The 15,813-nt window shown below is 40.1% G+C and overlaps 1 protein-coding gene across 2 annotated transcripts in view; it reads right to left on the bottom strand.

The window, feature by feature from the left end:
- Positions 1-15,813, bottom strand: part of LEPR (leptin receptor) — an 82,436-nt gene that overhangs the window by 26,182 nt on the left and 40,441 nt on the right. For both annotated transcript variants that reach the window (XM_072997758.2, XM_072997759.2), the window contains exon 7: positions 14,145-14,289. In XM_072997758.2, coding sequence (XP_072853859.2) covers positions 14,145-14,289 — 145 coding nt within the window. The remainder of the gene's footprint in view (positions 1-14,144; positions 14,290-15,813) is intronic.

Raw genomic sequence — 15,813 nt, 5'->3', positions numbered from 1 at the left:
AAGAAAGAAACCAAAGGCTTGATTTTAGCTGCACAAGAACAAGCACTCCAAACCAACGTGATAAAAGTTAAAACAACAACAACAAGGAACTAGAACTAACAGCAAATGTCAACTCTGCTGAGAAAAAGATGAAACTGTGTCACCCCTTATCTGCGAATGTCCAAAGATTACAAACAGATTACAAAATTGGACGTGACTGACTGGCAAAATTAGTACACTGGTCATTATGCAAAAAATATAACTTCTCAGCCGCCAAAAATGCATGGGAACATCAGGTAGAGAAAGTGTCAGAAAATGACGAAGTCAAAATCTTGTAGGATTTCTGCATTGAAATTTATAGATACATGGAACATAGCACACCAGATATAGCATTAATAGAATGAAGAATTGACATTGCAATTCCAGGGGATGCCAGAACTGAAAATAAATACAAACCCCCAATGTATAAAACTACCCCTTAATTTTGACCCTTGATGGAAGTGGAGGAGAAGTTAATGGGAACTCCTCTACCTCTGTCTCCTGCTGCTGCTGCCCCAGCTCATGTGGCCTAAGGAGACAATCACTGGAGGAGGTGATCCAGTGGTGGTGGCAGCAGGAAGAGGCGCCCGAGTGCTCGTTTGCCTGTGCCTCCTGCTGAGCCCCGTCAGTCCCACTAGAGGAGGTGATCAGGCGGGCGGGGGAGGCAGCAGCAACAGGTGCCCGAGAGCATGTGAATGCTCCTTCACCTCTGTCTCTGCCTCCTGCTGCTGCTGTTGCCATGGAGGGAACAAGACATGACCTCTAAAAGAGGTAATTGGGCAGCTGCGGCAGCAAGAGGCACCTGAGCTCCCGGGTGACTGCCTCCTTCCTTGTATAAAATGACCCTAAATTTTTCCTCTAATTATTTTAGGGAAAAGTGTTGTTTTATACACAGAAAAATACGGTAATTTTGAATGAATGTTAATTAATCTTGGACAGAAACGTTTGGTCTGGTTAGAAAATGATAATTTTTAATTATAAACAAATACAATATAAAAGGGGAAAAATACTAATTCTTTTGGGTGCATGGTGCTTGAGCAGCTGGTCAAATTCAAAAGTAGCCCTGAACACCCTGAAAGTTATCTAGACATATCTAAAGGGGTTTTGGATTTACACTACAGTACGTCTGCAGATGTCAACAACAGCAACCACGCTGCCAGCCTGACTATGATTCTGCTTCTGTCCCAACACTTTCTACGTAATGTCATTTTAGGCTATCATGGTGAGTTAGTGGCAGCCATCCAAAATGGTGGAGAAATTTGGAAAATATCTTTGTGAAACAGCCTTCTATGTCTAGAACAACAAGAAACAGAATCACCTTAGAATGTTTCTCAGAAAAATGTTTTCTCAGACATTTTGGCAAGCACTTTCCTCAGGGCCTATAATTTTGTACATTTTCTGTGTGACATTCTAAATACATTTCATCTCTACTGCAGATGATTTCAAATACATTTTCTTCTCTGTAAACATTGCAGCAAATATGGCGAGCAGTGTTGTGTCCAGGAAAAAAGATGAAGCTACTGATGTGACCTTATCTGTCTTCCAATTTCCTAAATGCTTTATTTTCCCATGAAAAAAACTTCCTTTTTTTCTGTCTCATTCGCAGGGGCCTTTAGAACTTATTTTGATTGTTCTTCAGAGTATAGTAATATTGTAAGGTGGCCAAAGCCATGGTACTTGTTGTTGTTGTTGTTGATGATTTCATTACACATCTATTTATCACTCTGCAGCATCTGTGGATGGTCATACTTCCTGACTGAAAAAGTTGAATGGAAGAAGATAACTTATGACATCTTCCCAAAATTTTAATTGAAATGGGGAAGCTATTGCTTCTATAGAGGTCATTGTACAATGAAAGACATGAATAAGGAAGCAAAAGGAGCAAGTCTACAAGAGCTCATTTCAACAGGTAGGAGTCGAGGCTTAGATGATGTAAGAAGAGCTAAAGAAAACATTATACACATTGCTTCCCACAATCTGAGTTCTGAGTTTAACTGGATTGCACTTTGGCCTGGTTGGTTGGTTGATTGATTAGTTTATAATACTTTTATCCCACTTTTCCTTGAGAAGCACTTCAGGCACCTTATATCAATAAAGACAGTATTTACAGTTAAGAACAATGTGTATAAAAATACTAAAAAAGATCAAATGAATACTACTGTATTGAAAAACATAAGCAACATCAAAACACATTCCAAGCAGAAGTTACAAGAATATTTCTTAAAACCCCCACTCAGACAGGCAGTTATTAAGGGGAAGCTTGCCTAAAAGAAAGGCCTTTGCTTGCTTTTGGAAGGACTGCACAGATGGGGGCAGTGCACCCTCCTGTGGCAGGAAGTTCCGAAGTCCGAGAGTAGCAACAGAGAATTTCTTCTCCTGTGTCCCCACCAAACACACAAGTGAAGGTGGTGGGATTGAGAGAAAGGCCTTACCTGAGGATCTTAACTCTAGAGGAGGTTCAAAAAGGGAGATGCAATCCTTGAGATACCATGCAATCCTTGAGATACCATGAATTGTGCCCAGAAACAGATTGAACGGCAGTGGAGCTGCTGTAACAGGAGAATTATGTGATCCCTGTGTCCAGCACCAGTTAGCAATCTGGCTGCTGTATTTTGCTCTCATAAAAGTATACAGTGGTGCCTCGCATGATGACGTTAATTCGTTCCGCGAAAATCGCCATTGGACGAAAACGTCGTCATGTGATATTAAAAAACCCATAGAAACACATTAAAACCCAATTAATGCATTCCTATGGGCTTAAAACTCACCGTCCAGCGAAGATCCTCCATAGCACGGCCATTTTTGCTGCCCGTGCAGCGAGGAATCCGTCCCAGAAAACAGCGGGCGGCCATATTTTTTACCCAGTGGCCATTCTGAAACCGCCGATCAGCTGTGCGAAAATCATCGCTTTGCGATGATCGGTTCCTGAAGTAGGGAACCGATCATCGCAAAGCAAAATTCCCCCATATGGAACATCGTTTTGCGATCGCTTTTGCGATCGCAAAAACTTTGTCATGATGTGATTTCGTCGTGAAACGGAGCGCCCGTCTTGCGGGGCACCACTGTACTGTTTCCAGAGGGCAGTTACAGAACATATTTATTCCTACATATATATGGGAAGCATGTGGATGGGCAATTCTAATTTTCCCCGCCTCATAATTGGAGGTGGAGACATTGAGGACTCAGTGGCTCCCAAAATGAAAAGCTGAGAAGACTCCATGAGCAGAAATAGGCTTCTCTTTTTTGCCAAAATACAAGGGGGGAGGGGACGTTTTAAAAAGTTAGGAGGCCTTGGGGACCATAGGATTCCCACCCTTTCTATAGAAGATACTGTATATGCATGGGAGAAAACACATTATATCATAGGCCAGCATTTATTTTCTACATGTGATGGAGAGTAGAAAGGATGGTGCAGAACATGAGTCCAAGACCAGTTCTAAACAAATGCAAAGAGGTGTGGGGAAAGCGTAACATCTCAGGCTTCCAAGCTGGTCTAGCAATGTATTCTGTTCTATACACACTAGTTGTTACATGGCTTCTCATTTAAGGTATCAGTGGTACTGTGGCACTTCATTGTACAAAAGATTTTCACAAATTACTTCAAATAGACTTTAAGAAAAAGAAGCATCTGGAAATTTCGAAAGGACTATCTGCTTCTGTCAAAACTGGAACTACCTAACAGAAATTATGGAAGTAAAAGTAACAAGAAGCCAGTAGGTCAACAGGGTGGATTTCACGCGGAGAAAGTATTTAAATACATGCAGTGATCTCTGATATGTAGTATCTCTGATATCACTCATCCTACTCTTTTAGTGCATGACAAAGCCCAATCAGAGTGTACCCTTATTTGATCACTAATTGACAACACACAATAATGAAGAGTTTTATTTTGAAGAGCTGGCTAATTTGCTAAGCACTGCATAGTAACTCTTTAATAAAATAAATAGACTTCCAGTACAGTTCACAGGTTGTTCCCACAAAACATTCTCTCTTGTAAACCAATATACACCCTGACCAATTTATCTTAAGTACAAACTTCCTGGTTAAATCAGGTTTGATCATAAAAATAATTAATTGCATTAGATATATAACTCTACTTGCAGCATTTTATGTTTCTGGTGTTAATGTACTGAACTAAATGCAAAACACTCAATTACTTGCTACCAACTGCATTAATGGTTTTACTGATCTTCTTTTAGTTTATTACTAATACAGTATTAGCCATTGGGAGAATAGGCCTGCTTACATTCCCTGCACGAAATCATTTATAGTTCCATAGGTTGTTATCATACTGATTAGAATCTATGTGCACCACTAAACTATCTTCGTTTGCTGAATGCAATATTTCATCTTATATGCTAGGTACCTACCACTTCCCATGAAGTTTGTGCACGAAAGCAGAAAGTGTTTCTGATAATACTAGTTGATTTATCATTATTATTCTCTAACAGAGGCCTATTAAGTCTGAAAGGTGATGGATTTGGAAAACCACTTGCTACAGAAAAAGCAAACTTACACAACTTAATAAAGCAAACCCCACAAAAAAATCACATCACCCATGTTCAGCTCCTTACAATTTCCATGACAGACTAAAAGAACTATCAGATTGGTATAGGTGACACAAGTGTTATACCAGTCCAGACAGTACTGAGAAAATATGTGCAAAATAGTTTATATGTGATAGTTCACTTTTAACATAATATTTTTATTTATATCCTGCCTTTCATCTCTCTTAGAGAAGCATACATTTTAAAATCAAATACGTAAAGCTTTAAAAAATCCAAACGAGTTACAATATTAACACATTCTTAAATAGATTTTCACATTAAAACAAGTAATGAATTAAGATGGTTTAAAAGAAATTTTTAAAAACGCATCAGAAAGCAAATACAACACTCCCCTTTAAAAGGTTTCCCCATCACTCAGTCTGTCCCAATAAAAATGTCTTAAGGTTCATTTGTTGTTGTTTAGTTGTTAAGTTATGTCTGACTCTTCGTGATCCCATGGACTAGAGCACACCAGGCCCTCCTGTCTTCCATTGCCTCCCGGAGTTGGGTCAAATTCATGTTGGTAGCTTTGATGACACTGTCCAACCATCTCATCCTCTGTCGTCCCCTTCGCCTCTTGCCTTCACTCTTTCCCAATATCAGGGTCTTTTCCAGAGAGTCTTTTCTTCTCGTGAGATGGCCAAAGTATTGGAGCCTCAGCTTCAGGATCTGTCCTTCCAGTGAGCACTCAGGGTTGATTTCCTTCAAAATGGATAGGTTTGTTCTCCTTGCAGTCCAGGGGACTCTCAAGAGTCTCCTCCAGCACCACAATTCAAAAATATCAATTCTTTGGCGGTCAGCCTTCTTTATGGTCCATCTCTCATTTCCATACATCGCTACTTCAAAAACCATAGCTTTGACTATGCAGACCTTTGTCATTTACATAAAGGGCTCATTTACATTAAAGTAATAGTTTGGAATATGTGTCAGTGTAAATCAAAGTGAGTTAAATCTAGTCCAACTCATGTGGCAGTCATGTGGTATTTGAATCGCAATTTGTGTTTCCTTGGAACAAATTGATCTGGTGTTTTTGAAGGGATACAATAGCCAAATGTGCATGCTCTCTCTCCACCCCAAGGCTGGAATTCAGAGCGGCAAACAGGCAGGTGGCCTGTATCTATACTCTTGGTGTGCACACCCAGAGGAGGGAAGTGCAACAGAAAACAGCCAATCAAATAGGTACCAGAAAAGCCTTTGCACGCAAAGTGGCACCTTTTAAGTGCTGACGCACACAGGAGAACCCAGGAGGCTGATAGATGACACAAATGCACAGACAAAACACACACATACACAGCCAGGGTATGCGTGTGTTTTGGAGGAGATATGGGCTGAAACTGGCTGGCTGTAAAGTGGAAGAGAGAGGCAGTGATGGTGGTGGTATTAATATTTTGCCTGCCTTCCTGCCTTCTAGCTGCAGGTTCCAGGGTTTGCACACCAACTCGGTGAAGAGATTCATCCTTGGGTTGATCTTGCCTTATTTCCGCTCCCTCTCATACACATCCTTCCCTCAGGTTTTGGAGAAGATTTGGGCAAGTGAGCAAGCAGTAGGGGGTTCCTACAGGCTACTTGATGACAGGCTTCTCTCCCATTCCTTGTTTTTTAACATAACAAGAGCAGCAGCAAGTGGCTGCAGAGTTAGCCAATGGGAGGGCTATTTAAAAATTAACCCAGACAAATGTGTTCTCATGGGGGAATTGATTTAAATGAATTGACTCCACATCCATGTTAAAATAAATGAAATTCTAATGGAGGAGTAAAAAAAAAAACTTGCTACTGCTCCAAAAAAAAAAAAAAATGATTTAAATAAACTCATTCCACATTCACATTAAAATAAATGGACCTCTGGTGGAGGAGCAAAAAACTGCTGCTTCAAAAAACACAATTCTCTGTCAAATTAATTCACACTTATACGTATGTCATGTACTTACTCATTTGTTGTTTTTGCTTAGTTGTTAAGTTGTATCCGACTCTTCGTGATCCTATGGACCAGAGCACGCCAGGCCCTCCTGTCTTCCAGTGCCTCCCGGAGTTTGGTCAAACTCTTGTTGGTACCTTCAATGACACTGTCCAACCATCTCGCCCTCTGTCGTCCCCTTCTCATCCTGCCTTCACATTTTCCCAACATCAGGGTCTCTTCCAGGGAGTCTTCTCTTCTCATCAGATGGCCAAAGTAATGGAGCCTCAGCCTCAGGATCTGTCCTTCAAGTGAGTACTCAGGGTTGATTTCCTTTAGAATGGATAGGTTTGTTTTCCTTGCAGTTCAGGGGACTCTCAAGAGTCTCCTCCAACACCACAATTCAAAAGCATCAATTCTTTGGCAGTCAGCCTTCTTTATAATCCAGCTCTCACTTCCATACATCACTACTGGAAAAACCATAGGTTTGACTATGTGGACCTTTGTTGGCAAGGTGATGTCTCTGCTTTTTAAGATGTTGTCTAGGTCTGTCGTCGCTTTCCTCCCAAGAAGCAGACGTCTTTTAATTTCGTGGCTGCTGTCACCATTTGCAGTGATCATGGAGCCCAAGAAAGTAAAATCTGTCACTGCCTCCATATCTGTCCCTTCTATTTGCCAGGAGGCGATGGGACCAGTGGCAATGATCTTAGTTGTTGCTTTTTATGTTGAGCTTCAGACCATTTTTGGCACTTCTCCTCTTTCACCCTAATTAGGAAGCTCTTTAATTCCTCCTCACTTTCTGCCATCAGAGTTCTATCATCTGCATATCTGAGGTTGTTGATATTTCTTCCAGCAATCTTAATTCCAGTTTGGGATTCCTTCAGTCTGGCCTTTCGTATGATGTATTCTGCATATAAGTTAAATAAGCAGGAAGACATTATACAGCTTTGTCGTACTCCTTTCCCCATTTTGAACCAATCACTTGTTCCATATCCAGTTCTAATTGTTGCTTCCTGTCCCACACATAGATTTCTCAGGAGATAGATAAGGTGGTCAGGCACTCCCATTTCTTTAAGGACTTGCCATAGTTTGCTGTGGTTCACACAGTCAAAAGCTTTTGTGTAGTCAATGAAGCAGAAGTAGATGTTTTCCTGGAACTCTCTGGCTTTCTCTGTAATCCAGCGCATGTTAGCAATTTGGTCTCTATTTCCTCTGCCCCTTCGAAATCCAGCTTGTAATTCTGGGAGTTCTCAGTCCACATACTGCTGAATCCTGCCTTAAAGGATTTTGAGCATAACCTTGTTGGTGTGTGAAATGAGTGCAATTGTACGGTCGTTGGAGCATTCTTTGGCACTGCGCTTTGGGATTGAGATGCAGACTGATCTTTTCCAATCCTCTGGCCACTGCTGAGTTTTCCTAACTCACTGGCATATTGAGTGTAGCACCTTAACAGCACCATCTTTTAAGAGTTTAAATACCATATTTTATGTGTATAAGACGCCCCCATGTATAAGATGCCCCCACTTTTTTAACGCAAAATTAAGAAATCTAAGTGGGGCTTAGCAAATATAGGGTAAAAAGGATCAAAATGCTGCATGATGGCTTTGATCCCTGCTTTCTCCCATTGTGCTAAGCCCCGCGTGGCTTAGAAAAAAGAAAGGGGAAAGGGATCAAAGCAATTCCATGACTGCACAATCATTTTGATCTCTTTCCCCCTTATGCAGCCACAGGATTTCTTTGATCCTTCCCCCCTCCTTTTGCTAAGTCCCATGGGATTTATCAAGCAGAGGGAAAAGCAGGGATCAAAGCAAAGCTTGAGCACTTTGATTTCTGCTTTCTTTTTGCTAAGGCTTAGCAAGTGGAGGGGAAAGCAGGGATCAAAGCCATGCATGATCACTTTGATCCCTCCACTTGTTTTTGCTCCTCAGCTTACTTCCGTGTATAAGATGACCCTCAAGTTTTAGTCTAAAGCTTTTAGAAAAAAGTATAGTCTTATACATGGAAAAATATGGTAGTTAACTGGAATGCCATCACCTCCACTGGCTTTGGTGTTGGCCATGCTTTCTAAGGCTCACTTGACTTCACTCTCCAGGATGTTTAGCTCAACATCAGCAACTACACTATCTGGGTTGTCTGGGACATCCAGATCTTTCTGGTATAATTCCTCTGTGTATTCTTGCCACCTCTTCTTGATATCTTCTGCTTCTGTGAGGTCCCTACCATTTTTGTCCTTTATCATGTCTATGTTTGGATGAAATGTTCCTTTAACATCTTCAGTTTTCTTGAACAGATCTCTGGTTCTTCCCTTTCTATTCTTTTCCTCTCTTTCTTTGCACTCTTCATTTAAGAAGGCCCTCTTGTCTCTCCTTGCTATTCTTTGGAAGTCTGCATTCCATTTTCTGTAACTTTCCCTATCTCCCTTGCATTTTCTTTCCCTTCTCTTCTCTGCTATTTCTAAGTCCTCGTTGGACAGCCATTTTGCTTTCTTGCATTTCCTTTTCTTTGGGATGGTTTCTGTTGCTGCCTCCTGTACAATGATATGAGCCTCCATCCATAGTTCTTCAGGCACTCTGTCCATCAAATCGAGTTCCTTAAATATGTTCTTCACTTCCACGGTATATTCATATGGGATTTGGTTTAGATTATACCTGACTAGCCCAGTGGGTTTTCCTTCTTTCTTCAGTTTAAGCTTGAGTTTTGCTATAAGAAGCTTATGATCACAGCCACAATCAGCTCCAGGTCTCGTTTTTGCTGACTGTATAGAACTTCTCCATCTTTCGCTGCAGAGAACATAATCAATCTGATTTCAGTATTGCCCACCTGGTGATGTCCATGTGTAGAGTTGCCTCTTGTGTTGTTGGAAAAGTATGTTTGTGATGACCAGCTTGTTCTCTTGACAAAACTCATTAGCCTTTGCCCTGTTTTGTTTTGAACTCTAGGGCCAAACTTGCCTCTTGTTCCTTTTATCTCTTGACTCCCTACTTTAGCATTCCAGTCCCTTATAATGAGAAGAACATATTTCTTTCGTGTCAGTTCTAGAAGGTGTTGTAAGTCTTCTTAAAATTGGTCAGTTTCAGGCTCATCAGCATCGGTGGTTGGTGCATAAACTTGCATTACTGTGATGTTGAAAGGTCTGCCTTGGATTCATGTTGAAATCATTCTATCAGTTTTGAGTTTGTATCCCAATATAGCTTTTCCCACTCTTTTGTTGACAATGACGGCTACTCAATTTCTTCTACAGGATTCTTGCCCACAATAGTAGATATGAGAATCATCTGAATTGAATTTGCCCATTCCCACCCATTTTAGTTCACTGATGCCCAGGATGTCAATGTTTATTCTTGCCATATCCTCTTCGACCACATCCAGCTTACCAAGGTTCATAGATCTTACATTCCAAGTTTCTATGCAGTATTTTTCTTTGCAGCATTGGACTTTCCTTTCACTTCCAGGCACGTCCGCAGCTGAGCGTCCTTTCGGCTTTGGCCCAACCGCTTCATTAGCTCTGGAGCTACTTGTACTTGTCCTCTGCTCTTCTTCAGTAGCATGTTGGATGCCTTCTGACCTGAGGGGCTCATCTTCCAGTGTCATATCTTTTAGCCTTTTGTTTCTGTCCGTGGAGTTTTCTTGGCAAAGATACTGGAGTGGCGTGTCAGTTCCTGCTCCAGGTGGATCGCATTTAGTCAGAACTCTCCACTATGACCTGTCCGTCTTGGGTGTCTCTGCACGGCATAGCCCATAGCTACTCTGAGTTACTCAAGCCCCTTCACCACGACAAGGCAGCAATCCGTGAAGGGGCACTCATTTTTACAATTCAAAACAGGCTAAACCTGATTTAAATAGTGTGGGGTGTTTTTTTAAAAATAATGTAACCACTTTCTTAGTCTGCCAGCAAACACAGGGTCAGCCTTAGACTCCTTCTGTACTTTCCATTTTATAATAGCATTTCCTTTTTCAGTAATGCTTAAAATGTAAAATTACTCTGGAAGCATTTGTATGCAAAAAATGATTTCAAGTCTTTTAAAAAGTTAGTACATCAACTAATAAATACATAGCAGTTTGAAAATCATAGAGTCTAGTTCTGCTTGTTAAAAAGATGGTTTTGACTGAATAATAGACAGCAAAGAGCTTGTTGTTTCCAGAGCAGGATAGGCAGGGATCTACTTATTTATGCCTAAAAGACTGAAAGGCAACTCCACCTCCCTTGCCTTATATTACTGTAATTCTGCTTACGCAGGTTGCGGAGTACTACAATCTATGCAATCGATGGTATTGCATAGATTGTAACAGTAGTAAGGAAAGGATCTAGTGGATTAAGAGGCAAGGAGAAAAAGGCAAGGAGAAAAAGGCAGAGAGTTACATATTAGTGGACTTTCCCAGTATCCTTCAAGAAAGAGAAGATGAAGCAAAAGGCACTCATAGACAAACGGAAGATCATAAAAATGTAACAAGACTACCATGGAGGACAGAGACACTTCAGTGGCGTGACCTCCAAAGTGTGTGCAATGTTTGTCTTCATGCTTGAGAACAACATGGTTTACACATTCAGTAAGTGCAAACTGGTTGCACTGTTGGAAGCAAAAATAAGAGAACTGGAGCAACAAGTGGCCCTGCTTAAAGCTACAACAAAAGATGAAGAATACACAGACAGAACTCCCAAGCAGCAGTGGCTAAGGGAGGTACAGGAGGCGGGAAGACAGCAAGACAGACCAGAGGAGGAAAACAAACATAGTGTAGGAATCACCATGGAAAAGGATCATAGGATCAAAAAAAAGGAGAAGACGCTCTTCACCTGTGGAACTGCAAAATTGCTTTCAGTTTCTTGAACAGGAGTCTGGCAGACAGCATACAGAGGAAGACATACAAGAAACCTGGGAGGGTATTTAAAAACTAAAAACAGTAAGTAAAACTGTAAGTAACCAGTAAGTAAAACAGTAAAAACAACTGCACAGAGTGGCCTGGTAGCCAGATGGGCAGTATAGAAGCCAAATAAATAAATAAATAAATAAATAAATAAATAAATAAATAAATAAATAAATAAATAAATAAATAAATAAATAAATGCATACATACATACATACATACATACATACATACATACATACATACATACATACATACATACATGAATTATATTATATTATATTATATTATATTATATTATATTATATTATATTATATTATATTGAAAACAGTAAATAAAACCAATACAAAAACACATGTAAAAGCAAAAAGGCACAACAATCCATTTAAAAATCTCTGTCAGTAAGGAAGAGCCTGCCTGAAGAGAAAGGTCTTTGACTGCTTCCAGAAGGAAAGCAAGGATAGGGCCAGCCTGGCCTTCTGTGGGAGGGCATTCCAGAGTCTGGGTACAGTGGCAGAGAAGGCCTTCTCCCGTGTCCCCACCAAATACACCACTTAAGGTGGTGACACTTTGAGACAGGCCTCCTCTTTTTTAACACTCAGGCAGATTCATAAAAGGGATGATTCTAAGCATGCAGCACTCCCACTAGGCAACTGGAAGAACAGGAATTAACCATAAGAAAATTTCATTTTCTTTCCCAGGCATACAAAAGGTCATCCCCATTTTCAGGATATACAAAGGCAGTTTAATCCTCAACAGATCTTTTCCACAAATGCCACAGAAAAATGCTTTGTCTAAACAAAGGAACCAAGCTAAAGCACCTCAAATAGGAACTTTCCTTGCAACCTTATACACTGCAATAATCCAATGGCTGAGACATCTAAATATGGTTGCCTTAGAAACCTTTTCCTTTCATGAGTCCTGATGTAAAGGGCATGGAGAGTGGGTGAACTTCTATCAGTCTCAGATCCTGAATGCTAACCAGTTAGAACCTTAGTGCTTATCTAATATGCAGCTTGTGCCAATCCTTCTTCCTATGGTAATGAGATTACAGCCAATCGACAAGATTTCTGTGACCTATGAAACAAAGAACTGGCTTTAGGCATGTTCTTTGATGCGTACTATCATTGCAGAAAACAGACAGGCCTTGGCACACTAGAAAAGCCTCTAACTTTGTCACACGTACATGAAACATGTGGCCACCCTGCCACTCCTTTTAGCCCTACACTCTTCAAGTAGAATCATCACCAGTCTTTCAGGAGGTGATCCACAAACTGCAGGAGGACTCGGTTTAATTTCTACATAGGAGAGTAATGTACTGAGTTTGCCAAGGCCGTCATTATGTTTGGAGCAGTGGTTCCCAACCTTGTGCCTCCAGATGTTATTGGACCCCAACTCCCAGAAATCCTGGCCAGCACAGCTGGTGGTGAAGGCTTCTGGGTGTTTAAGTCCAAGAACACCTGGTTTAGAGTGACTTCCGATATACTGTACATAAAAGAAACCCCACAGGTCTCCCAATGGATTTTAGCTGGAAGTGGCAGGTTCAAAATGAAAAGCGCTTTGCTCTTCAATGGGCTACCTGATGCTTCTAGAGCCTTATCTTCGCAGTCTATTAACTCTTAGTCTTGAATTTTCATCTAAAGTCCTACCCAGGCATTATAAATACCCATGCCGTGAACAAGCTTAGAAGGGAACGCCTAGCCAGCTCCCTTCATCATTGCATGCTTCATATTTTCAGCACCAGATGTGAAGAAGTTCCTGCTCAAGTGTATTTTTTTACGCAGGAGCAAAAATTCTTGAAAAGCTAGGTTCTTGCTCACAGGCAGAGCCTGCAAGTGAGCAGGAACCTTGGCCTCTTCAGATCCAGTGCTGAGACCATGAAGAACATGATAATGGAGATATGAGGGTACTAGATGCTCCCCTCTATGTGTCTTCACAATGTTAGCATTTGTAGCATCAAAACAGGAGTTAGTCTGGTCTTAAAATGAAACCAGTGCTGTCCTCTGTTCCTAAGCATCAGGGATCATATAACTAGGTCAAGTGAGAAGGAAAGGTACTAAGCAAAAGAACATAGGGCTTTATATATCTAGTTTCTTTCGTAACAGATAAAACTAACCCGAGAAAGCCATGGAACTGCACCTCTTAATAAATCAGATGATCCTATTATTGGAAGGAGAGAAGATTTTTGTCCCATGAGACATTGTTCTCTGCATGCATGGGAAAAATGTCTGATCATACTTATATTGGGTGCACACCCAATATAAAGGTAAACAGAAAAAGCTCAAGACTCTTTTTTTTATCAAAACGAAAAGGCTGCCATTAAAAATAATTGTAATTATATTTTACAGTAATGCTCAGGGAAAAATATTCCTTTAAAATCAGTTTCCTCTAGAATTAGTATCATGTATGTGCATGTTTAATCAATGTTAAATGTAGCACCACTTGCCATTATTTGAAGTAAGATACTAGCCAGAATTCTGCTAGCAACTGACGTGTGTACTAGGTTAAACTGAATGATTTGCTGCAGTATACTGCCACTGTCTAATGATGAGCCAGTCACATTGATAGGTATGAACTTTTTTTGCAGTAAGGAGTATACCACACCAGGCAACTGAGATCTTGGTAGTTGGCAATGATTTACACAAGTTAACATGCATAAACCACTAACAGGACTCTGGCCATTTTTTATAGTGTTGAATCTGATAATTGCATATATTATTACATTGTATCTTAGAAATAAGGACATATTTTATAAATATAATGTACAAAATGTTTGTGCATTCCACAGTACTGGCTGATGAGACTTCCATGAATGACATACCTTGGAGATTCATGCTATAGGATGTGCTCCAGTCACTCCACAGCCCTGGTCCATAAAGTCTCTTGCACCGCACTTGAATTTCATATGAAGAATCAAGAAGTGCACCGCTTATGACCAGTGAAGTTTCCATTATAATCTCAACCACCTATTAAATTGTTTTTTTTTAATAATAATGATAAAATAATATCAACAATTTATAACTGCCTTTTGTATAGTACTTTATCTTGAAAGAGCAAAGGCTAAAGCCAGTCATGAGAGAGCAAATGAGAGAGGAATGTTTTATTGTTGAAACAATACAAGCATGCAATGGAGCAGCAATGCATATTCTCATTCCTTACACCTCTTGTGACTCCCACATATGTTGGCAGAGAAGATCTGCAGTGGAAATGTAACTACATTGTGTGCATGACCAGGAAGCCTAATAGCACAGGGTTCTTCATTATACAGTAACTGCATTTATTCAAACCTGGTTACAGTTCTTCTACAGATCTTCTCTCTCAACACTGGGGAGTCATGAGGAGAGTAAGCAGGGTTGATGTCTTTTGTATATCTGAACAGGGCTACTATATAACCATATTTATTTATTTAAAATATTTCTATCCTGCCTTTCTCCCCAAAAAGCAGTTTACATAATTAAACAGCATTTAAAAGCTAAAAACAGTAAGTATGCAAATATTCAAAAAAGAATTAAACAAGTATATTAAACAATTAAACAAGTATATTAAAATGGTAACTAAGATCAATACTATTTAAAACAACAGAGCACAACAAACCATTTTAAACCCCTCTTGGCCCAACCATCAGGAAGGAAAAGTCTGCCTGAAGACAAAAGTCTTTGCCATAGTATGAAGGTCTGAATGATCAGATATTCATGCAGTGCTTTTCCAGCCTTCCCTTCCAAAACTAGACCACACCCACCACATCATTTCTGAAGAACTGTACTATACAACATGTGATTTCTGCAATGGTGTACAATGCAACATGTGACAATGCAGCTAGGTAGAAACAGGAATCCACTTATGTGCACACATCAATTAACTTCTGCAAGAGGTCTGCTTAGTTCCTAGCCCATTCAAGCTTGCTTAGCACATAGGTTCAAAGTGGCATTCAGAGTGCATTTTGAAAGAGAAAAAAACTTGAATTGGGCCAAATCTATTGTGGCCACACTAAAGCTAGCTGATTCTGATCTTTATTACGGTCCCAACCTCAGTAATTCGGTAGATAGATTCCTCTTCCAAGTTGACTGGAAGATGCCTGTTAATATCAAGAGTGCCAAACCAAGCTAAAGCTAGCATTTCCCCCAATCTCATTTTAAGAAAACCACAATTCAGACTTTAGTGGATCCAGCTCATGAGTCCATGGATGTGAAGAGAAGGTCCATCATAATTCATTTGCACTAATACAAAACCATTTCTTTATTTACTTTAATCCCATCAACAGGATCTGAGCTTAAAAAATTAGTTGAAAAATGCCAGCTTTCTGAATACCCAGGTTAAGGGATCAAGGAGTTGTAGTCCTTGCTGCAAAAAAAATGAAACAAACAAACAAAAGGCCCTTTTCTGAGTTCAGGACGTCTACCACATTCATTGGACTATGCCATAGTGTGCAAATATTCTTGTATCGCTACAATAATTAAAAGTTTGTATCATTTTATCTATAAATATTTTAT

Source organism: Pogona vitticeps, chromosome 4 (genome assembly GCF_051106095.1).
Source record: "Pogona vitticeps strain Pit_001003342236 chromosome 4, PviZW2.1, whole genome shotgun sequence".
Taxonomy (NCBI): domain Eukaryota; kingdom Metazoa; phylum Chordata; class Lepidosauria; order Squamata; family Agamidae; genus Pogona; species Pogona vitticeps.
This window is presented reverse-complemented; position numbering and strand designations above follow the sequence as displayed.